The sequence below is a fragment of the Pavona decussata genome, unplaced genomic scaffold, assembly GCF_977016875.1.
Source record: "Pavona decussata unplaced genomic scaffold, jaPavDecu1.1 SCAFFOLD_176, whole genome shotgun sequence".
In the NCBI taxonomy this organism is placed as follows: Eukaryota; Metazoa; Cnidaria; class Anthozoa; order Scleractinia; family Agariciidae; genus Pavona; species Pavona decussata.
In genome coordinates, this window is record NW_028145587.1 from 471,068 (window position 1) to 495,809 (window position 24,742).

At 37.9% G+C, this 24,742-nt stretch overlaps 3 protein-coding genes and 1 long non-coding RNA gene across 4 annotated transcripts in view; all 4 read right to left on the reverse strand.

Moving 5' to 3' along the window:
• LOC146463429 (uncharacterized) overlaps positions 1-24,742 on the reverse strand; it is a 225,147-nt gene that overhangs the window by 119,307 nt on the left and 81,098 nt on the right. The window lies entirely within an intron of this gene.
• LOC146463438 (adenosine receptor A2a-like) lies at positions 1,441-23,627 on the reverse strand. Its single transcript, XM_085084415.1, has 2 exons — positions 22,133-23,627; positions 1,441-1,777 (listed from the first exon to the last, which is right to left on the reverse strand). Exon 1 carries the CDS (start codon positions 23,556-23,558, stop codon positions 22,515-22,517), a length of 1,044 nt encoding a protein of 347 aa, XP_084940541.1. The 5' UTR covers positions 23,559-23,627; the 3' UTR covers positions 1,441-1,777; positions 22,133-22,514.
• LOC146463439 (adenosine receptor A2a-like) lies at positions 2,047-3,310 on the reverse strand. Its single transcript, XM_085084416.1, has one exon. The coding sequence runs from the start codon at positions 3,204-3,206 to the stop codon at positions 2,172-2,174; it is 1,035 nt and encodes a 344-aa protein (XP_084940542.1). The 5' UTR covers positions 3,207-3,310; the 3' UTR covers positions 2,047-2,171.
• Positions 15,873-16,884, reverse strand: LOC146463440 (beta-2 adrenergic receptor-like). Its single transcript, XM_085084404.1, has one exon. It carries the CDS (start codon positions 16,870-16,872, stop codon positions 15,904-15,906), a length of 969 nt encoding a protein of 322 aa, XP_084940530.1. The 5' UTR covers positions 16,873-16,884; the 3' UTR covers positions 15,873-15,903.

Genomic DNA, 24,742 nt, shown 5'->3' on the forward strand with positions numbered 1-24,742 from the left:
TTTTTGTTCCAAATTAAACAGCAGCTAGAGACGAGTTACCCTGGGTACCAGGGTACCTTTCTTGCGCGGTTTCCGGTTCCGGTTGAAGCGTCTTACTACCTTCGGCCTTCGGCCGACGACGAACAACCTCCCACGTGCACCGATCACGAGTCCTCATAGGGTTCGAGAAAAACCTCTGGTACCCAAAGTAGAGAAGCGTATGACTGTCGGAGAAAACAACGCAAAACCCTTTTGATAGTTTTTGTATCTGCTATATATATTGTGCAGAAAATAATACGATCAGTTTCACTTGGACAGCTACGTTATATATGAGAATGAGAAAAAATAAATATATTCCATCACATTTATTTCCATTAAGTTATATATATTTGCAGACTTGATTTCGACGCAATTAGCAATGTGGCTCTTTCATTTTTTGTGACTTCTACAACGGTTTGAAATCTTAGCAGCTGATCTAGAAAGTTTCAGATCAAAGTTAAAAGAAATGAATTATATTATTAATTCGTCTATACCGCAATATCATTTTCCAGTAAACATTATTCAAACATGAGCCGGAGCAAATGAATTTGTCTCTTGACAGGTAATCTTTTTATATTTCTATTTTTCGTACGGCTGGTTTAAATTAAATTCTTATTATGACGCAGAGCTGTTTTTCTCAACAGTAACTCGTAAGGCAAAAACAATATATTAATTTTTTAATCAATTTGAACTTTTATTTCATAACCTAAGCCATTTTGTTGTTTATTCTCGCTATTTTTCCGGACACTCAGTCCTCAGAGACGAATTTTGGGAAGTTTTTAATCTTTGCGATTTCTAAGAACTGAGTTTGAGCAAAGGAGGCCTGTATTTTTTTCGCTTTATTTACTGTTGCATCACAAAAATCCGAAAAATAGGAACCGTATTTAACAGGTGACAACAAGAGTCATCAAAGGCTTTTGGTGATAATAAGATAGCTATTGGCTGTTCCAAAGTAATTGTTCTAAGAAGCGCATAAGCGGAGAAATTTTGTAACCCCTTGAAGGAAGCAAGTTAATTTATCGTGACGCATGAAGCGATACGACAAGACACCATATGGCACGAAATAATTAGTTCCAATTAATTTTACTTACGATCCTTACGAAGTAGATTCAGCAAAAGTTGTTAACAACGTACTTAACAAATTCTACTGTAGAAATTACCACGCACATGTTGCCAAATATGAACATGTTGTTACCGATTCTAAAAGACAGCAAACTGTATATACGGCGGCATTTATGTCATTGAGAACAAACGAATATTTTCTTGGTTGAAATATGAAAATAAAAAGCCTTTCTATTGCTTCAGTTCGGTTCAGTTTTGCGCTAAAATTTTGAATAAGAAAGCTTTGAGAAGCCGAAATGTATGAAATTTGTCCAGACTCTATAGAAAATATCTAGGAACATAAATACAAAAATTTTGATCCCGCACCCAAAAAGAAGTTGGAAACTCTAAAAATATAAGATACAACAGCAACATAAAAAATAACAGTATAATACAACAGTAATTGTTTGATCATTTTATTTTTTGCTTACCGCTTTCGGATTCAGGTACAGCGACATGGAAAATTAATATTCTGCTTGCGTCGGAAAGTTAATGTTTGTCGCTCTTATTTATATATATATTCCTACTTGTTTATTCAGTAATAATGAAACTTACATTTCCTATCAGCCTTTGGAATTGTTCTTGTTTTACATTTTGCAAAAACGTTACGTTTGTCCATGTCCTTAAAGAATCTAGAATCAGGTCCATTCACATTAAACTATGATAACCACCACATTGGACTACGAAGAATGTTTTGGTACTTCTATGATCCTTTACATATATGATTAGCTTCAGACAGAATATTTACCGAGCTTATAATTTATATTTTCGCATCTATCGAAGCTTATAAAATGGTTCTTCTTGGTAGTTATTTATGTCATGTTGTTTGTCGCTGAAGTTATGAAGAACGTAAAAGGCCAAAGGACACGCCGGCCCTACATGAAGCGTTTTTATCTCTTTATATCTTCAGTCACGGGAATTGCTTGTTCTTCGTGACAAACACCCTCGTTCCCTTAATTCTATTTCTATCATTTCTATTGCATAACTTGGGTGCTACGCGGCTCACACAGTTTGTAGTACTTGACTACCCTTGTTTCCCTGTCGTTTTCGCCTTAACAGCACTTTAACAGTCTACGAAATGCGTTTCTAAACTGTCCATTTCTCCAGCCGTAGATGAGAGGATTACAGATAGCGTTCAAACCAAATGCAACATCGTAAACGATGTGTCGCATCATCCTGCGCTGTAGACGGCGGCTACCATGATTAGGCAGCTTGTCGAAGAAAACGAGGATTGTACATATCATGAGTGGGACGATACTGAGAAGGCACACTGAAACAACGATGGCGAGAGTGCGAGCGCCTCTCATTTCACGCTTAATGGTGGAAATGCCTTGGATGTCGTCTTGTTGTCTGATCTGTTTTCTGTGCTTGTGGGACACATTGAAGATGTAGCCATACGAGAATAGAATGGTCACCAGAGGGATGATCAGCATGGAAGTGACTAAGAAGATCAGATACCCTGTACTTAACGGTGGTGCTAGTCCATCTGGGCGGCCTCTTTTTGTTTGCAAGCATGGCTGCAAAGCATGAACAAGCCTATCGTAGGCGTCGTTGCTTGCTCTAAGCGCCTGTGGAAAGACAAGAGTGACAGCCACAGCCCACAGCCACGCCGTTATGGACGCGAACAACGCTCGGCGATTAGTCACTATGGAGCGGTACCTCAAAGGAAACTTGACGGCGATGAAACGCTCAAAGCTGATCAACGCGAGATGAAGAATGATAACCGATAAGAGTATGAAGCTGAACCACGCACTTGCTTCGCAAATACCTTTGGACTTATGCTGATCATTAGAGCTCAGTTTTAGAGCAATTTTGCTAATATTGAGGATGTAAACGATTGCTATCAAACTGTTCGCGGCGCACAAACTCACCAGAATCACATTGGATGCAGTTCGCAGGCTGGAAAATTTGCAAAACGCTCTGAACACCAAACTGTTTCCGCTGATGGCAAAAATTATCACAAGGGTTTTTATGGTAATTAATGCTATCAGCTTTTCGTCCTCCAAGCCTCTGTTAGGACAACCTTCTGCTGTACAATTCATACAATTCATTCTTACTCCACTGCACTTTCCTCCCCGTGGGCCCATCTAAATACCAGCCATGTGGGTCGTGAAGAAAATGGATTCAAGGACAAAAGGGAAGCCGAGTTCGCATCAGTTTGGTTCAGTCTGTTGTGTTTGTCAGTTACCAAGATTTTTTAATTAAAGCGATCCGTTAAATACCATCTGCTTTAATAAGGCTGGTGTCAACTTTGTGAATTATTTACCTGCAAATTAGCATTTACGCAGATATTTGACGCCCAAAATCACATGATCTTTTTTCAGGAATAAAATAGAAAGACAAGAACTGAATCCATTCCATTATAATCATAAGTTAACTTCCACGAGCAAGACAAATTTTCAACTCATGCTACAAATATTTGCAAATAAATTAAAAGCGCGCTCTTCAGCTACAGTCATAAAAGGAACATAGTCATTATATTTTTTTGGAAATTTACCTGACTCATGGAAACATTGTCTTCTAAACATCAATTTCATTTCCAAATAGATGCCCATTAACAGCTCAAATGACAATGATTGTTTAAAAGGAAGAAGAACTGACTTAACGTTAAAACTAAAACATGCATGAAAAATGATAATAGGAAAGATACTAGAAAACTGAGCACACATACTAATTTTTTTTTCAAGGTTGAAGCGGAGAAATCAAAGGACAAAGTAGGTGTCTACGAGTGCTTTTTCTAATAATGTCCAAGACGAAATATAAATATATGATACGATAGTTTCTTATGTTGACAGAAATTAACGCGCGCTACAATTGTTCACATCCCAATTCGCAATCTCATGCCAGCAGTTTGAAGCGGAATCAAGAAAAACGGAACAAAATTCTTTCACGTTTTATTTTCAAAAGTGATTCGCGATGTTATTATTTTATTTTTTGTGTTCTCGGCCTTTGTCATGCCTTTCAAAGCCTCGGAAAAGCTTTACGATACGCGACCTTCTCATTAGCATATTAGGATATCAAGGAAGCTCTCGCGTTTCGACGCGACGCATCAAGCTTCGCTTACTAGGTCATGTTTGACCCTCGACAGTGTTCTGCTAAGATCGTAAATTCTCGCCGCTGTTGTGTCTCTTAACCAGGCACCTCAAAACGCAGAAAATAACTTGCGCGCAAAAAGAAACCTAGGAAGGCTTGAGGCCATCACAATAGCAAGGTGCTTTACAAGCTTCGAAAATCCGTTCCGAAGTTTCTCTTCGACCCGAGAACTTTTAGAAGGTGCCTGCAGGATGTGGTTCAAGCTAAAACGAGCCTACGAGAACAGAAATGCTTTGAACAGTGGTTTTCCATGTGAGATTTCAATGTGGCGGGATTTGGCGTCCGACAAACCATAAATTGCAAAGAGATTTCGCAACATGAAGGCCACGACAAACTGCTCTGAAGGGTATATATTTAACTAACTGATCAATAAAGAAATAATTTCTCTCGGTAAATTTAATTTGTCCAGAAGAATATTTTGGCCCGAAAACTTTCCTTGTCAAATGGAAAGGCTTTTCCCATTCTTTCCAAACTTGTAATCTCCATTGTAGATTAAAAAAAAAAACTCATGTGATGGTATAATGATGACGCAACAAGACATCAAAGTGGAGATGGAAATTTTGTGCAAATGAGACAGTACCTTATTATAGGAAAATAACGCTTCATGAAATAAAATTCGCGTTAATTTAAGTCGCGTTAATTTTTGTTAAAGTTAATTTCCGCATCATTAATTAAGTGGCGCGTTAATTTCTGTGACCTTAATTTCCACAACTTTGCCCCCAAATTCTCCATACACTCCAGAAAGGAAAAAGCATTGTTTTATCAGGGTGGAATCTGCTGGTATTAGGGACACTGCATGTGAGGAATACTCAAAGTGGCTAGATTCCTTCTCTTAACCCCTATGTTTAGGGACAATTCCACGAACATTGTTTGCATGTCGGATTTTTACACTTAGTGTTAAAATAATTTTTTCCTGTTGTCTCAAAGAATTCTTTTTCTTTGTGTAAGTCGCGTTAATTTCCTTAATTTTGAAATTTTAGGACCTCTTTCGCGTTAATTTTAATTTTAATAAGTTAAAAGCGCGCTCTTTCTACAGACATAAGAGAAACATAGTCATTATATTTTTTGGAAATTTATCTGACTCATGGAAACATTGTCTTCTAAACATCAATTTCATTTCCAAATAGATGTCCATTAACAGCTCAAATGACAATGATTGTCTATAAGGTAGTAGAACTGACTTAAGGTTAAAACTAAAACATGCACGAAAAATGATAATAGGAAAGGTACTAGAAAACTGAGCACATATACTAATTTTTTTTTAAGGTTGAAGCGGGGAGATCAAAGGACAAAGTATGTTGCTACGAGCGCTTTTTCTCAAAGTTAATAATGTCCACGACGAAATATGATACGATAGTTTCGTATGTTGACAGAAACGCGCGCTACAATTCTTGGTTTTCACGTGACGTCACCAAATTCTAGAATTTGGGAGGCCTACAAAATTTTTACCCTCATTCAAGGAAAGATTACCTAAAAATATTCTTCTGATCGTCAAATTCATTTTTAAAACAGAGGCGCATTAAGTGTTCAAATAACAATTATTGTTAAATTTGTCGCCTAAAAAGGAGATAGGACCGACATGCTTATTGACAAACCATGACAACCTCAAATAAATTCAATTCGTGAATCTTCGTCAAATTTGTTGCATAAAAAGGAGATATAACCAGCAATGACAAACCATGACAATCAACCTAAAACAGTTTTTTGAGAAATTGTCAGTTTACAGGAGTACATATATATATATATTGTAAGTCAACTTTTGTTTTGTTTTATATTGTTTTACGGAAAATGGAAATTAAAGGAGGGAAGCCTAGCGTTCTAGCCTAGTGTGAAAGCCGTCTCAACTTGTTTTGCGTGTATTTTAGAACATTTATCAAATTGTTTCCCCAGACTGCATTCTTCTTCGGAGTGAAGCGTTATTGGAAGTAATCCTTTAAGTTGTTTGTGAATACAATGACAAATTACTGGCTCCTTTGTTCCTGAAAGTAAACGGCGTTGAATCTGAATCGAAGCGAAAGCGCCTGAATCTGGCAAACTTTATTTGGTAAGTACCGTCGAAAAGGAGTAGAAATGGATAAACTCATGATATGACTCCTTTTTGAAATTGAAACGATTATTAGTAGCTGGATATTTTTATTCAAATAGGAGCTACAGGAACTTAAATATAGCAAAAAGGAAGGCTAACATTAATGTTCGCCTTCAATTCAGCTGTATTTTGGGTGAGCGAGCGCGCATTTGTCGATTTACACCTGTTTGGGAGAGGCGGGGTAATTATGTTAGTGCAGAAGGTTGTTCAAAATGTCAAGAGAAACAAATGTTTTGCGCAGGATAATTAAAGTTGGGAAATACTAAACTTAATTGATAAAACAGCAAATTTATACCACGCTCGTTTATGATGCTCTTTCTCTACACGCTGGCAATAGAAAAGCTAAAATTCCTAACCTTTTTCTCTCAGAATTATAAAGAAGCTTGTAATTTTAAATCTGTGGATAAAGCCGTACGGCCATTATAATTTTAGAATCCAAAATAAAATAATAGATCATAGATTAAAGCCGTGCCGCCCAAAAACCGCCCGAGGTTTTCCGCACGTTCGCGTTCTCTCCTCACCTCCCCTAGTAGGGATATTCTTGTTCTCTATTGTTCTAATTGTCTTTAGAAAAGGCTGACCAATCAGAATCCATCATCTGTGCATGTATTTTTCGGTCTTAGCAGGATGGGGGGGGGGGGGGGGGGGGCATTCAAAATTGACTCGCAATTCCTTCAAATGGCTTGTCAGTCGGTCGCCTCGCCGCCAGAATTATACGGTTTCCTTCTTAGGGCTACAAAGACTTATTTAAATAAATGTTTGATTTAGAAAAGCTTTTTGTCTGTTTTTCTTTCTGTTTTCATTGGTGAAACGTGACGAATGCCTAATCTTGCATCAGAACAAACACGTCTTCTCGAGAGCGGATTAAATTACTGCCATGTGACGTGAGGATCAAATTACATCGAAATGTTCAAAATTTCAACCTTCAGGTTTGTTTCTTTCGGTAATCTTCAATTCGCAGCTAGTGTGTTTTATTCGATAATTAGAGGTTCTAACTAATTTAGTCAGACCAAAGGAGTGCTTTTTCTTTGACCCAGTAAGCTGTGTATTTCTATTGTACACGGGGTTAATTATTAATATGCTAATTTGTGAAATTACTGGAAAACACCCGGACTGCAATGGGTTAAGGTGAATTAACAAATAAAGAAGCCTCGACTTTGCTCTGTTCTGTTATAAAGCACGTAGGAAACGGCTTGAGCACGAAAGAAGTGTAGGGGGAAACACGAGACGTAGTGGAGTGTTTCTCCCTAATTCTTGAGTGCTCTACTGAGCCGCTATCTATAGCAAGAGCCTTACAACAGAACAGAGCACAGTCGAGGCTTCTTTGTTTGTTTCATGTTAAAGAATCCTTTTATTTCCCCACGCATTGACCCTCGTTTTCAAAACAAACTTCCTTTTCCAAACGAACAGAAGTGCTGTCTGCGTGCATCTGTACTCTCATAAAGCACGCTAAAATAGGCCAATCAAAATCCTTGTTAGAATGGTTCAAATGATTTGATTGGTTGAACAAGACGAAAGCTGTCAAACATGTCAAACCAAAACATCAAAAAGTTCACAAACCTTGCATAGTTCCAAAATAAGACCAGTGCTTCTTCATAGTTTTTCCGTTTTGAAATCAGGATGGAAAAGGAAACTGTTCAATGAAATCCGGTAGATCTGTGGCTCATGAAAATCTGGACGTTATTAACATGGCAGTTCGGAAACAAACTGCTTCAAAAACTTGCGGCTAGCTAATTAAATTTTCAGTTTTCTCAATTTTTTTGTTTGATTTCTTTGCACGAAAATATGGCTAACGAGCGTTTACCGTATTTGAGCTTTTAACACTGTACTTGAGCTTAAGCTTTTTTTTTTACATCTTTCGTTCAAAAACTTGCATTGGACTACCCATTTTGATGTTTTTCGTCTCTGCCTTCGTTGTAATTTCCGCGGTTGACATGCTTGCAAATCTCTGTTTTTCTGTGTTTTCATCGCTAACTTATTCTGAAACTTCACTTTCAATCACCGTGTTATTTGTTCTGTTACACACAGGATGGTCTATATCCATTGAAGCTAAGAGCTTGATTTCGTTTCCTAGGTTTGATATAAGACGTCTGGGTAAACAAATATAAATAAATAAAAAACCGAGAAAGAAGTCCAGGCATTTCACAAACAGGCTGATATTGTGACACCATTGCTCCGTGCATCTGTACTCTGATAAAGCACGCTATTTCAACCAATCAGCGCGCGCGTTATATCGAAACTTTATTATAACAAATATTGAAGCAAAAATTGAATACAAGAAAGCGAATAAATATAAGCTTTTTACAGCGAGAAGAGAATATAAAAGAGTCCATAAAGTCAAATGTTATCGTATGTTTTTAACTGAACAAGTTTTAGAATTTCTAGGAATAAGCTAAATTATTTGTTTACAATACATGCTGGATAAGGTGGTTACAACTTTTCAGCCCGTGAATGAAAGTCTAAGGTTTGACCGTCAAAAAGAGCAATTCGATTCTTTCCATGTGGTATTGCTTTTTGTTCTAATATTATTATTATTATTATTATTATTATTATTATTATTATTATTATTATTAGTAGTAGTAGTAGTAGTAGTAGTAGTAGTAGTAGTAGTAGTAGTAGTAGTAGTAGTAGTAGTAGTAGTAGTAGTAGTAGTAGTAGTAGTAGTAGTAGTATCATTATTATTATTATTATTTTTTATTTTTTTTGTTTTTGTTTTTTTTTTAAAGATGGCGCTACCTCTTCAGTCTTAGGATGAAATAAATGAAATCTAGTCGACAGTACGTTTTTGTGGTGTAGTGTATTAGTCTTTACAAAGGTGTTCTAACTTAATTATTTTGTTTGTGGATAAAATCCTACGGTAAGTCCATTTAAAGCTAGTCAAGTTAAACCTATTTTTTTGTAAAACAATTTTCAAATCTTCCCTAGTTAGTGTCTAAGTTGTAACCAAATGTTTTGTGACTTTTACTTTAAGTCATAAGTTTTATAGTATTTTGTTTATGTTGTAAGTGGTATTGTAAAAAAAGTTAGTAGCGTAAGTAGCCCGTATCAACGGTAAGTAATTGAATATGTTTCAAGTAATGAAAGTATTGAATTGTCAGTAGACTGATTGTATTGTGAATAGTGTAAGTAACCCGTCTTGAAAGTAATGTAAGTATTTTATTGTAAGTAGAGTGTTGTATTGTTAGTGGTGTTAAGTAACCCGTATTGTAAGTAATGTAAGTAACGTGTTTTGCAAATTAAAAACAAAAGCTATTATTTTTTTCATATAAACTTATAAAGTGGCATTTTTTGTTATTTAATACTTTATTGGTAATGACAAATATTAGTTATATTACAATGACAGAAATGAAAATCCACAAAAAATTAAAACATTGCTGTTTTAGTGTTAATTGGCTAGGTTTATACAATAGGTAACATGATTAGGTGTAATGATTACGTAAGGTATATTACGTATCACACGTCCCAGAGCGGAACTTTATATAGTTAAGTTTCATGCATGTTTGTTAGTTGTAGCTTTAGTTTTAGAGCGTGATTATTAAAGTTCGGTCGGCCGTTTTCTCCACTGTATACTGATGTTATTCCGTGCTTAGACATAACAATTACAAGATACACTGTCTCTACACCTGAGCTGATAACATCACATTTCTTTCACACATGCCACTCATCCAAGCAGTATCACAGGATGTTTGTCTCATGAACCTAGTTTAAGGGGACACTGTCACTGAAATTTCTCTGTGTTTTGGTCACAACTACTCAGATATTTGACAACATACCTTTTCACTAACATCAAATTGCTCTTAGAGCATCGAGAATAAAATATTAAGTGATTTCTCCTGAGGGAAACAAACTATAATCAGTTTTTTGGTAATTTCTGCAGAATACACTCAATCTGGAAGAACTTGAAAAAAATGGCTAATTTTTTCAAGTCGCAATCCATTTCAATCTTGGCCATCCGTGGCCAAAGATAATTAACACTAGTTTCTGTGTAGTAGTAGGACTATTGTTAACAAACTAAACCAGTATATCATAAATAGGTGACACTGCCCCTTTAATAGCCTAGCTCCCACAGTTTTCTTGTGTTAGGTCAGTGGTACTCCTGCAGCATCCGAACTAGTTTGTAATCGGAAAGTCATCACTTCTACTCCTGAGGTAAGAATTCGGATTTCCTTTAGTTTTGCCGAGTATAATCGCGTTACTGCCTGAGAAAATACCTCTATCATTTATTCACCGGGTTTTGTACATAATGTCACATTTCTTGTCACAGTATGCCATTCATCGACATTCAAATCCTAGCACTATAGGATGTTTGTGACATGAACCGTAGTTTAATGGCCTAGCTTCCGTGTCTCCGATAGCTCAATGATAGAGATTGTAGAGCACTGATCCGTACTATTAATCGGAAGGTCACAGGTTCGACTCCTGTTGGGAGAACACGGATTTTTCCGAGTATGCCTGAGTCAGATTGAGGTTTTTTCCTCGTTTCCTGCAAACCTCTAAAAGTCACGTGACCCCGATCCCTCCGTCCCGTTTAACGTTTGAGGTTCAGGTTTCAAGGACACTGTCCAGAGATAAGTGAATTGCAGCAGAGTTTTTCGCTATATTCAGTTTACGACAAATTTACTTTCCTCGATGAATGAGATATTTCTTTGACTCAGTTGCGAGTTAACAATGGTAATTGAACTGAGTGGAGTGCAATTTGGTCTCATCGCCCACAATGCCGCGACATATCCGGGACTTTTGTTACGCTCGCTGGCGCTAAATTTGAAATCTCATCACACAAAGCACACAAAACAATAAAGAAAGTTGGCAGAAAATACGAAGTAGCGCTTCTAAATTCTTCTTTTATGAGCGTTCTGTTCCGTTTACCAGTTACTATTCATATGGCTTTTGTAGAAGAGATGTTAATAAAGCAAATGTGACCTTCGATATATTTGTAGCTGCTTTAGAAGTATTATTATTTCGTGCTTCAAAAGTAGCTATTTCGGCACTCCGTTTGTATGGGACTAACACTTTTGGACGAAATTTTTGAAGAAATAAGGGGTAAGCACGAAACTATTCATATGGTTATTTTTGTTTGACATGTGAAGATTCCACAGCTGAGTTTTCTCAGGAATCCGACGGTTAGAAGTATTATTTTTTCCTGTTTTTCCGAGACCTACCCCCACAATTCTGAACTTGCTTGCGAGTTCAACCTTTTCGGTACTCCCACGGGAGTCGAGCTATCGTTTTAAACTTACCGCGAAAGTTCTAATAAATTCATAGCTTCGCCTCCACAAACAACAGTGGGCAAGTCATTGTAATTAAGCATTGAAATGGCGTGTGCCTCGCATGAAAGGTCACTGAAATAGAACTTTAATTACGTAATAACCGGTCACCTGCGCTGCATGCTACTAAATTTCATGACATTTCCTTGATTACTGCAATCGCTATGACCCTTCAGTAGTCATATTGACCACGTGCTGACTAGCTTGTGAGTACAACTCTCTTTAATAAATATGATCGCCTTTAGAATGCAAAAAAAAAAAAAAAAAAAACTTTCAAAGGCTTTGTTCAAACAAAAGCATTATTTAAATAAGAATACACTGACGCGGGGTACTTTAAATGTTTACCGCTTCAATAGAGTCACTTTCGACTACATTACTCGCTTAAAGTATTCACTGCTTCTGAGTTCTCGAAATGGCTTCTTTACAAGAATTGCAGCGCATTGATCGGGAGCTCTTTTCAGAGCTCACAGAATCCCCGATCAATCCTGCATTCCTACACATGTCAACTCCGTTGATTGGAAAATACGATCCCATGTTTTATTTACAAATAAATGGAGAGGCACTCTGGCAGATGCGTAAACTCAGTGGAAACCCAGACAAAGTCTTTGAAGCTCTTCAATACAATTTGCTTCAAATTGGGTACAAGCTTTCGTCATCTTCGTTGGCCCGCGTTGGAATCGCCGTAAATAGTAGAGTTGGTTACATCGTGAAGAAGATCCGTAGCATATCCGGTGGCAACGAGCGTCGCGCCCATTCTCCTGCTCAAAAGAATGACATTGTTTTTTTTTTTTTTAATTCCCTCTTGGATTCTGGTTCTGAACAGTTTCAACCGGTCGAAAAACGGCACGCAACTGTGAGGTACTTGCACACCTAACGCCCGGCGTATCGAATTCGATAATTGAACGGTCGGCAATGTAACTCAGTCCAACTTTCGATAATCAATTAGTATAACCGAACATTGACATTTAGTTTGATATTTTTGGGGACGTTTTTCTATTTATTCCCTTCAATAAAGGTTGAGAATGATTACTCTACTTAAGAGATGGATTCCGAACAAAACCTGATCAGATTGATTTCGATTGCATTCGGATTTTGTTCGATTGGTTCGATAATCGAACTTACCTATGATGTCAAATGTCGGCAAACAACGAGGAATGAAAGCTGGTCGGATGCATGGCGCGCTTTTTTATGTTATATCTCTGGGTAGCTTCTAACAACTTAATAAATGGCAATAAAAGGCAAGTCTTTTATACATTTTGATCTCAATAAACGGATCGAAATTTGAATATTTCTTTTTTTCACAAACAAAACTTGTTTCCACGTTAGTCACCAATTTGCCGTCGTTCGGGATTTTACAATTTTTTTTGGCCTCAAATTCTTTTCGCTCAGTGAAACGCAGCCAGAAGTGTATTTTTTAACCTACTATGAATACTACAACAGGAACTGGTGTTGCTCGGCTCAAGCGGAGTTCTTAGATTATTGTTCTTTTACCGCTAGCGGCGCATGAATAGATTTTTTTATCCCGACTGCTATTGTCAATTTTATCTCACCTTCGCACATCTAAAAGTTTGATTGACAGCACCTATTTCAACGAAGCGAACACGACGCGAGCCCGAAACAACGAAGCCAGTTACCTGTTACTCCCGTGGGAACAACTCACCATCTTTATGCCTCATTTTGCAAATTTTGGCACCGTAAGTACGTGTCGCGAAAGACAATAGAATAGGCCATTTCACAGTTGTGTGCTTAGTGACCTGGTCTTGAATTGAAAGCGAGGCTGGGGTTGACCTTGTCTTGATACAGACCTCACTGCTTTTCATATGTAAATGCAAATAGTTAGCATAAGAACAGTATGATCTACATATGAAAAGCAGTGAGGTTTGTATCCAAACAAGGTCACCCCCAGCCTCGCTTAGAATCCAAGACCAGGTCACTAAGCACACAACTGTAAAATGGGCTATTGTTGGCGATGTGAAATCATACGCGTGATTTAAAAATCGAACGAGCGCGCAGCGCGAGTTTGATTTGAAATCACAAGTATGATTTCAGACCAAAATTGCACGACACAAAGTTCAATTACCACTTTATTACACCTGTTTTGAAATCACAGAGTATCATTGTCAATATTAATATTCTATTTTTGTTACTTCATTTCCATTTTGATGGGCTAAAGAAAGGATGCTATTTAGAGCAAAAATGGTGCAATTTGAGAATAAATCGCACTGTTGAGAGCCAATCAGATTGCAAGGATCACCAGTGATTTGAAAACGGGTGTAATAAAGAGAATTACCAACCACGTTAGGGCGTGCATCGTCACAAACAAACAGCAGCCGCCATCTTGTTTTCCTTCGAGTATATCCCATGATGCATAGGCAAAAAGTAATCTTCAATTGTAAGCCCGCATTATGGACAAACGGCAAACTCCGAACTGTTAACTGCTGGCCGACGTTTGCGGTTTGCAAACGCGTTGCTGCGATTTTTTGCATGGGAAAACGAATGCGATTAAGGCGAAGTCTTAAATTTCGTTTTCTCTCTTAATATTCATTACGCGTTTACGTTTCCTCAAATTTTGATTTCGACATTGAAATCTACAAATATTAAGCTTTCAGAAAATGTATAGGTTGCCGGGGTTTTCTCTGCAATCGCCCGTGTTAACGCTCTATTTCAAACTATGGTCATTTTGGGTATCCTGATACCTTCAAGAGGCCACCCTGATATTAAGGTTCCTAATGACTGAGAAAATACCTGTATCGTAAAACTTACTATTGATAAAGGTAGGTTAAAAATTGTAGATAACATGACTAAGAACATGTAATTACAATTGATAATTACATAAAATGCAATCACTTAAACGATGCCTCAAAAGCGTTAATGCTTTTGACGTTCCTGACAATCCGTGGGCACCAAACGGTTGGTTTCGATGAAATATCTGTTTGGAATTATATCACTAAATACTAAATTAAGGTAATTTAAACTTTCAGCTAAAAGATGCGAACAGATCGAACTGCGTTAGCTTACACAAATTTGTCTTTTAAAAGACCATAAAATGATACGGAAATGCAAGAAAATTTTCTTTTTGTTACATGTTCTCTGACAATCTAAGGCAGAGCGTTCTATCGTTCCATAACAAGATTTATTAAACCTAGGCTTACTGTGAACTTTGATTCTAGTTTGATTACTAAACAAAAAGATTCTTTCAAAAGATTTTTACTCTCAACTTTTAACTTTTCTTTCCCTTATTTAAGCTTAAAATCAGCTTAGTTTTAAAAGCATTTTCAACGAATCACGACTCGATTGAGTCGATTTCTTTCCATTCGTCATTCTAGAATTATTTGGCAGCTGATTGAAGGTCTTATTTTACCATTTTGTGAACAAAAGAGGTCAAAAACTCCATAACACTTCCCCTTTAACTTTTAATCGTGGATCAGTCTCGGCGTTCGATTCGAAAATCTCGGCCATGGATAGTGAAGCGGGCTGATCTATGTCGGCCCACCGTGAGCAGGCACAAAGACTTGATTTTACGAATCTTGTTCCTTCGTCTAGAATTGTAACTGTGGTTTATCTGGGATAATTGAGCAAGATTAATTTATTCATTATTTTAGCACAAGTTTGCTTATGAGCCAATACTCTTCGTGACGTTATTCAAACGCTCCCGGCTATACCCCCGCACCCATCCAGTATTTTACTGTGCGCCTTAGAGATTTTGCGGGATAAACATGGCGTGAACTATTGAAACCAAAACTTCACTTTGATGATGGTTATTATTACTTAGGTTACCGCTGAGAGCGCTGTGCCGGAAAGAGACACGTGCCATGTAAATGTCTGCCGCAGTCGAACCTTCATGTGCGACCGCCGCTCGTAAGCGACCACCTATCCAAAGCACCCAATTTTTCCCAGTCAAAGCCGGAACTTCTTGTAAAGACAACCTCTCATAAGCGACCGCGACCACTTTTTGAGGTGACGACATTATCTATTGTTTCTAAACCTCTTGTAAGCGAGCTCTTGACACATGGTCTGATCTCCATGTTGGCTGTACGTACTACGCTACTCAGAGTTTACGAGGAACTTTTAGTGGCATTACCTAGAATTGCTCGTATTCAGTTGTAAATAGGAAAATGCATGCAATTATTTCTCTTCGAATAAGTAGCTGTGTCAGACCTGTTCCCGGAAAGAGACCCCTTCTGGTTCGACTCTCGTAAGCGACCACCTCCCGTAAGCGACGACTAAATCTTGGCATTTTGGGGTGATCGCTTACGAGAGGCTCGACTATATGTCATTTCCCATTGATGATTAGAGTCGGAGTTCTGGTTTTATCTTGATTAACAATTTCAATTCACACTATCATGGATTGCATCTCAGAAGTCTTTTGAAACTTCTCCTGAAGCTCTCGTTTCTCCAACAGTAAATGAGAGGGTTCCACAAGGCGTTCAAGCTTGCCGTCAAATATGTGCTCTGCACGTGGTGTGGTCCGACTATTGTTGAGGTGCGAAAACGAAGGCACAGGACCATCAACAACGGTACGAAACTAGCGAGACACAGGCCCACAACAATGGCCACTGTACGGGCAGCTTTAATCTCACGCTTCATGCTCAGTGTAACCACTTGCAAGTTACGCTCTTCTTGGATTATTTGTTTTCGCTGCTTCCAAGCAACAGTGAAGATGTAACTGTATGAAATTACAATTAAAGCTACAGGTGCTGCCAAAAGTGTTAGAACCAAGAAAATAAGGTAGGCTTTGGCAGAATTTGATACCAAAACGAAGGGCTCTTCCTGAAACAGATCGAAGCAAGGTGTCAGTGCCCTCAAAAATTCTAAAAACGTTCCCAACCCGTCTGCTCTCAGTGGCTCAGGCAAAACCACTGAAACTCCAATTCCATACAGCCAAACCACGATGGACGCGATCAGCGCGCGGCGTTTAGTTACTATAGTCTGGTATCTCAAGGAGAACTTGACGGCAATGAAACGTTCAACGCTGATCAACGACAGGTGGAGAATGATGACGGAATTGAATGTGAGATTTAGTATTGATGTGGTGCCACATAATTTGGTAGGAGACACTGTGTTGGGGCCCAAGATGTTAGTAATATGCAACACAAAGACAACCGCCATCGACATATCCGCGACCGACAAGCTCACCAGTATACTGTTAGACGCCGTCCGGAGATTTGAAAATTTCCAAAACGCTGTTATCACGAGAAGGTTGCCGAAAATAGTGCCAATTGTCAGAATAGCGTACAAGGAAGTGAAGATGACTATCGCGCTGGTCGGTGGTCCCTCAGCAAAGCTGTCAGAGATACCAGTTATGTTCATTTTGTAAGAAGAATCATTCATCTCGGCAAGAAGTCAAGGCTCGGTTTAAACTTGAAAAATGTTCCTTTGTCAACAGCTTCCGCTTTTGATGGTGGTGCAAAAAATGTATTGCCCTCTCTTTGTCACTGTTTCAGTTCTTGAAAATAAAGAACAAACTCTGCGTTGAAGAAGCTGGCGAAGGTTTCGTCAATCTTGATGGAAAGATATTTGCTCTTTCTTCCGGCTTTTATGACAAACCAGGGAAAAAGTTGACCTAGTAATTAGTCTTTTCTGCGAATGTGAACGTCATGACCAACTTTGATGCTTTGTATTGATTAAAAGGCAATCCCACTAACTGAACAGCGACTAAATGATTTCAAACGCAATGTTCGTGGTATTTTAGATACGTTTTTGCCCATAGGGTTATATGTTTGGCACCCGTTGACACTCGTCTAGGAATCTGATTTAGCAAATACTTCGCGGCCTAACCTCCTAGCCCCTGTTTTTGAAAAAATAAACTTCTTAATTAATTTTGATATTGATTTGACATGGAGCACATTTGGAAGATTTTCTCAAAGATCTGTGATAATCTAAATCAATTTTCTTATGTTTATATTTTTATATTGATCGTTAAACTTGTTTTTAGTAATTCAAATGTAAATTCTTTTTTTATATATAAAATATTATACAAAAACAGTTTTGCTATTCTTTTGTCGCCCCAAGCAACAGGGAGTATAAGTTAAAAGTAACCTTGTGTTTATCCTGAAGTAGCTATGTTACTGATAGCGACAAAGGAGATCTGAACTCAGCTTGAGGCCTTTGACACGCAAAGCTTTCGTAATCTTTCTTTTGCACTGTTTAGGCGATATGTTATTATATTGATTACCCATTACCCAAAAGCGAAAAAGAAAAATAAATGCAACACCTTGAGGCAAAATCTATTAACATCTTTCTTCGCCATGATGGCCCAAAAGATAATTGAATGTTTTCGTCCACAGATTAGCATTTGTATAATACCCAACTTTTAATTGAGTAATTTTCACCAAAAAATTTTCCTTCTATTTTCAATTTATTCTACATCAGTTTAGAAGCCACCAAGCCAATTCGCCTACTTCCAGATCTGAAGTAGGGAAGAGTCATATCATTGTCTTTGTGACAAGTTTGTTCAACACTGACGCAATGGGAGTAAATTAATTGCCTCTACTTCAACAGCTGAACATTCAATGTCAGCCCGAACACAAGACTTCTTATTGAGTTGTTAATTTTAAGCACGCAGAGATAATGATTTTGTTTTTCTCACATCGACAACATGTACTAATTTAAAAATATATATATTTAAACATCTTAAAAGACAGGAAATGGGGATCACAACTGTACTTGACTTTTACGTAAAAACAACACCTTATCTATCTAGGACGCGCATGCGTAGAAGGCTAACGAAAGCTCTGGGGAGGAGATTGGCTTCCAGCAGGCTCAAGAGACTTAGGCTTTAGCTAGTGTACACAAACGTAACTGTTGCACGAGAAGTGCTCACAAACCAAACGCTAACGCACTTTATCACTGGTGCTCTAACTCCAAAGCAGAGGCTCTTTCAGAATAAAAGCAGCGAAAACCGAACTCCTCATTATTTCACTCGCTCCAGTCCCTAATTTGTCTCCCTTGAACGCGAAAGAGGTCTCTGCAGAGAAGAGAGACTGGTACCCGATACTAATATCCCAAAGGCATGGCGGTCACACATTACCAAGCAAAGATTTGCAACACCCGAGAGTAAAATTATGCAAGCTAAACTTTAATCTTTATGATAGCATTGAATTTGGGCACTGTGGATGGGATCTTGGGAAAAATTTGGTTTTAAGCTGGGATCTGCGCAAAAAATGGGATTTGTCCCTCCTCTGGGGGATACATACGTTCAGTGTTTTTGTTATGAGAATGTCAACTCCCTTAATGTCTGCCGTGCCATCGCGGTCAATCGATTTGAGGAAGAAAATCGCACCAACAAAGGAAAGGCAAAGCCAGCATTAATCCGACTGTCAGATCTTTTGCGTCGATGTCATTTCGAAAATTCTTTTAGATCGTTATCCATTTTTATCTTAAAAATTGAAATGTATAAATACCGGCTAAATTATTAAACGAGTATTTAGTACTTACAATAACTGAATTATTTTAATAACTCAGGTTTTCGATAAACAAGTTAAAAAAAAAACAAGCGATATAATAATGTCGACTGACGTTTCGATGACTTCATGTCACCATTTTCAAAATTGTGTAAGTCCGATTATTTGAGTATGCCAAATTGTGTTTTTAATCAAATACAACTACACTCGCACGTATTGTGGTTGGCCTTAGCCGAAGGGGCGAAATGTCTTATGAAGACCGTTGTGAAGCCTTGCGTTGGTCGTCACTGAGTGATAGGAGATTATACTTTTCCTTGATTGAATGTTATAAAACTGTATTTGAATTAAACAATCTCCGCTTTCGCGATTACTTTGAGCTCGCTTTAATTTTATAGCGACTCTTAAATCGTATATGTGCATTTCATAATTTCATTTTTTATGTAAATTGTTATTCCACATGTACAATGTTTTGATTTTTTAATTTTATTTTCTAAGAAATTAATTCACATAGGGTCCACCTCTTTAACTTCCTTTTCAGGGTGTCATTTTTGTATTTTACTTTTTATGATACCTTGAACAACGTTTTTATTACATAAACACCAATGAAATACCAGGTGAGATATCTTCACACGGGAAATCGCACGTGAAAAGATCACCGCTGCTATGGTTACATGATAAATCGCGCCTTTTGCAATCGATTTGATACTTCATTGGTGTTTATCTAATAAACAGAAGATTACATGCCCGCTTGGAGATACGAAATTTCTCTTCTCGTGTTGAAAAATATTTCACTCGTTCGTTGCGCTCACTCGTGAAATATTTTTCAACACTCGAAGAGAACTTTCGTATCTCCGCGCGGTCATGTAATATCCTCTATGTATGTATGTACACTCGATTGCAAAAACGTTGACACATAAAAAGCATAAACCGTGAACGATGAGACCCAACGGATTTGTGGGTAGTTGTTTAAACAATAACCTCATTTCCATAATCAATAATTTACCATTCTCGCAATAAATACCAAATATTGCTAAAATGCATTGCCTCTCTTGAACTTAGGCAAATCGCGAATTGTATATCACTCAAGTTGCCCTTGTTGGCCAACTTGGACACTTTAAGGAAAGCTTGGAAAGTTTCCATCATTCACCACGTGCAACTAATTTTGGTCATCAACCGTCGCACGAGAATAGAATATCAGATGCAAATAAACTTAGTTCACTTATACCCATAAAGCCATTGAGTCTCATCGTTCACGGTTTATGCTTCTTAGGTGTCAACGTTTTTGCAATCAAGTATATACAACTTTTAAAATGGTGACATGGAGTCATCGAAACGTCAGTCGACATTATTGCTTGTTTTTATTATATTTTTTTTGTTCCAAATTAAACAGCAGCTAGAGACGAGTTACCCTGGGTACCAGGGTACCTTTCTTGCGCGGTTTCCGGTTCCGGTTGAAGCGTCTTACTACCTTCGGCCTTCGGCCGACGACGAACAACCTCCCACGTGCACCGATCACGAGTCCTCATAGGGTTCGAGAAAAACCTCTGGTACCCAAAGTAGAGAAGCATATGACTGTCGGAGAAAACAACGCAAAACCCTTTTGATAGTTTTTGTATCTGCTATATATATTGTGCAGAAAATAATACGATCAGTTTCACTTGGACAGCTACGTTATATATGAGAATGAGAAAAAATATATATATTCCATCACATTTATATCCATTAAGTTATATATATTTGCAGACTTGATTTCGACTCAATTAGCAATGTGGCTCTTTCATTTTTTGTGACTTCTACAACGGTTTGAAATCTTAGCAGCTGATCTAGAAAGTTTCAGATCAAAATTAAAAGAAATGAATTATATTATTAATTCGTCTATATCGCAATATCATTTTCCAGTAAACATTATTCAAACATGAGCCGGGGCAAATGAATTTGTCTCTTGACAGGTAATCTTTTTATATTTCTATTTTTCGTACGGCTGGTTTAAATTAAATTTTTATAATGACGCAGAGCTGTTTTTCTCAACAGTAACTCGTAAGGCAAAAACAATATATTAATTTTTTAATCAATTTGAACTTTTATTTCATAACCTGAGCCATTTTGTTGTTTATTCTCGCTATTTTTCCGGACACTCAGTCCTCAGAGACGAATTTTGGGAAGTTTTTAATCTTTGCGATTTCTAAGAACTGAGTTTGAGCAAAGGAGGCCTGTATTTTTTTCGCTTTATTTACTGTTGCATCACAAAAATCGCGAAAAATAGGAACCGTATTTAACAGGTGTCAACAAGAGTCATCAAAGGCTCTTGGTGATAATAAGATAGCTATTGACTGTTCCAAAGTAATTGTTCTAAGAAGCGCATAAGCGGAGAAATTTTGTAACCCCTTGAAGGAAGCAAGTTAATTTATCGTGACGCATGAAGCGATACGACAAGACACCATATGGCACGAAATATTTAGTTCCAATTAATTTTACTTACGATCCTTACGAAGTAGATTCAGCAAAAGTTGTTAACCACGTACTTAACAAATTCTACTGTAGAAATTACCACGCACATGTTGCCAAATATGAACATGTTGTTACCGATTCTAAAAGACAGCAAACTGTATATATGGCGGCATTTATGTCATTGAGAACAAACAAATATTTTCTTGGTTGAAATATGAAAATAAAAAGCCTTTCTATTGCTTCAGTTCGGTTCAGTTTTGCGCTAAAATCCAGTCCATGTTTTGAATAAGAAAGCTTTGAGAAACCGAAATGTATGAAATTTGTCCAGACTCCAGAAAATATCTAGGCACATAAATGCAAACATTTTGATCCCGCACACAAAAAGAAGTTGGGAACTCTAAAAATATAAGATACAACAGCAACTTAAACAATGACAGTAAAATACAACAGTAATTGTTTTATTATTTTATTTTTTGCTTACCGCTTTCGGATTCAGGAACAGCGACATGGAAAATTAATATTCTGCTTGCGTCGGAAAGTTAATGTTTGTCGCTCTTATTTATATATATATATTCCTAGTTGTTTATTCAGTAATAATGAAACTTACTTTTCCTATCAGCCTTTGGAATTGTGTTTTACATTTTGCAAAAACGTTACGTTTGTCCATGTCCTTAAAGAATCTAGAATCAGGTCCATTCACGTTAAACTATAATAACCACCACATTGGACTACGAAGAATGTTTTGGTACTTCTATGATCCTTTACACATGTGATTAGCCTCAGACAGAATATATATTTACCGAGCTTATAATTTATATTTTCGCATTTATCGAAGCTTATAAAATGGCTCTTCTTGGTAGTTATTTATGTCATGTTGTTTGTCGCTGAAGTTATGAAGAACGTAAAAGGCAAAAGGACACGCCGGCCCTACATGAAGCGTTTTTATTTCTTATCTTCAGTCACGGGAATTGCTTGTTCTTCGTGACAAACACCCTCGTTCCCTTAATTCTATTTCTATCATTTCTATTGCATAACTTGGGTGCTACGCGGCTCACACAGTTTGTAGTACTTGACTACCCTTGTTTCCCTGTCGTTTTCGCCTTAACAGCACTTTAACAGTCTACGAAATGCGTTTCTAAACTGTCCATTTCTCCAGCCGTAGATGAGAGGATTACAGATAGCGTTCAAACCAAATGCAACATCGTAAACGATGTGTCGCATCATCCTGCGCTGTAGACAGCGACTACCATGATCAGGCAGCTTGTCGAAGAAAACGAGGATTGTACATATCATGAGAGGGACGATACTGAGAAGGCACACTGACACAACAATGGCGAGAGTGCGAGCGCCTCTCATTTCACGCTTGATGGCGGAAGTGCCTTGGATGTCGTCTTGTTGTCTGATTTGTTTTCTGTGCTTGTGGGACACATTAAAGATGTAGCCATATGAGAATAGAATGGTCGCCAAAGGGATGATCAGCATGGAAGTGACTAAGAAGATCAGATACCCTGTACTTGACGGTGGTGCTTGTCCATCTGGGCGGCCTCTTTTTGTTTTCAAGCATGGCTGCAAAGCATGAACAAGCCTATCGTAGGCGTCGTCGTTGCTTGCTCTAAGCGCCTGTGGAAAGACAAGAGTGACAGCCACAGCCCACAGCCACGCCGTTATGGACGCGAACAACGCTCGGCGATTAGTCACTATGGAGCGGTACCTCAAGGGAAACTTGACGGCGATCAAACGCTCAAAGCTGATTAGCGCGAGATGAAGAATGATAACCGATAAGAGTATGAAGCTGAACCACGCACTTGCTTCGCAAATGCCTTTGGGCCTATGCTGATCATTAGAGCTCAGTTTTAGAGCAAGTTTACTAATGTTGAGGATGTAAACGATTGCTATCAAACTGTTCGCGGCGCACAAACTCACCAGAATCACATTGGATGCAGTTCGCAGGCTGGAAAATTTGCAAAACGCTCTGAACACCAAACTGTTTCCGCAGATGGCAAAAATTATCACAAAGGTTTTTATGGTAATTAATGCTATCAGCTTTTCGTCCTCCAAGTCTCTGTTAGGACAACCTTCTGCTGTACAATTCATTCTTACTCCACTGCACTTTCCTCTCCGTGGGCCCATCTGATTACCGGCCATGTGCGTCGTGAAGAAAAGGGATTCAAGGACAAAAGGGAAGCCGAGTTCGCATCAGTTTGGTTCAGTCTGTTGTGTTTGTCAGTTACCAACATTTTATAATTTAAGCGATCCGTTAAATACCATCTGCTTAAGACTGGTGTCAACTTTGTGAATTATTCAGCTGCAAATTAGCATTTACGCAGATATTTAACGCCCAAAATCTCACGATCTTTTTTCATGAATAAAATAGTAAGACAAGAACTGAATTCATTCCTTTATAATCATAAGTTAATTTCCACGAGCAAGACAAATTTTCAACTCATGCTACAAATATTCGCAAATAAGTTAAAAGCGCGCTCTTTCCACAGACATAAGAGGAACATAGTCATTATATTTTTTGGAAATTTATCTGACTCATGGAAACATTGTCTTCTGAACATTAATTTCATTTCCAAATGGATGCCCATTAACAGCTCAAATGACAATGATTGTTTAAAAGGAAGTAGAACTGACTTAAGGTTAAAACTAAAACATGCACGAAAAATGACAAAAGGAAAAATACTAGGAAACAGAGCACACGTGCTATTTTTTTTTCAAGGTTGAAGCGGAGAAATCAAAGGACAAAGTAGGTTGCTACGAGCGCTTTTTCTAATAATGTCCACGACGAAATATGATACGATAGTTTCTTATGTTGACAGAAACGCGCGCTACAATTGTTCACATCCCAATTCGCAATCTCACGCCAGCAGTTTGAAGCGGAATAAAGAAAAACGGAGCAAAATTCTTTCACGTTTAATTTTCAAAACTGATTCACGATGTTATTATTTTATTTTTTGTGTTCTCGACCTTTTTTATGCCTTTCAAAGCCTCGGAAAAGCTTTACGATACGCGATCTTCCCATTAACATATTAGGATATCAAGGAAGTTCTCGCGTTTCGACGCGACGCATCAAGCTTTGCTCACTAAGTCATATTTGATCCTCGACAGTGTTCTGGTGAGATCGTAAATTCTCGGCGCTGTTGTGTCTCTTAACCAGGCACCTCAAAACGCAAAAAATAACTTGCGCTCACAAAGAAACCTAGGAACGTTTGAGGCCATCAAAAGAGCAAGGTGCTTTGCAAGCTTTGAAAATCCGTTCCCAAGCTTCTCCTCGACCCGAAAGCTTTTAGAATGTGCCTGGTTGCGAGGCAGGGCGCGGTTCAAGC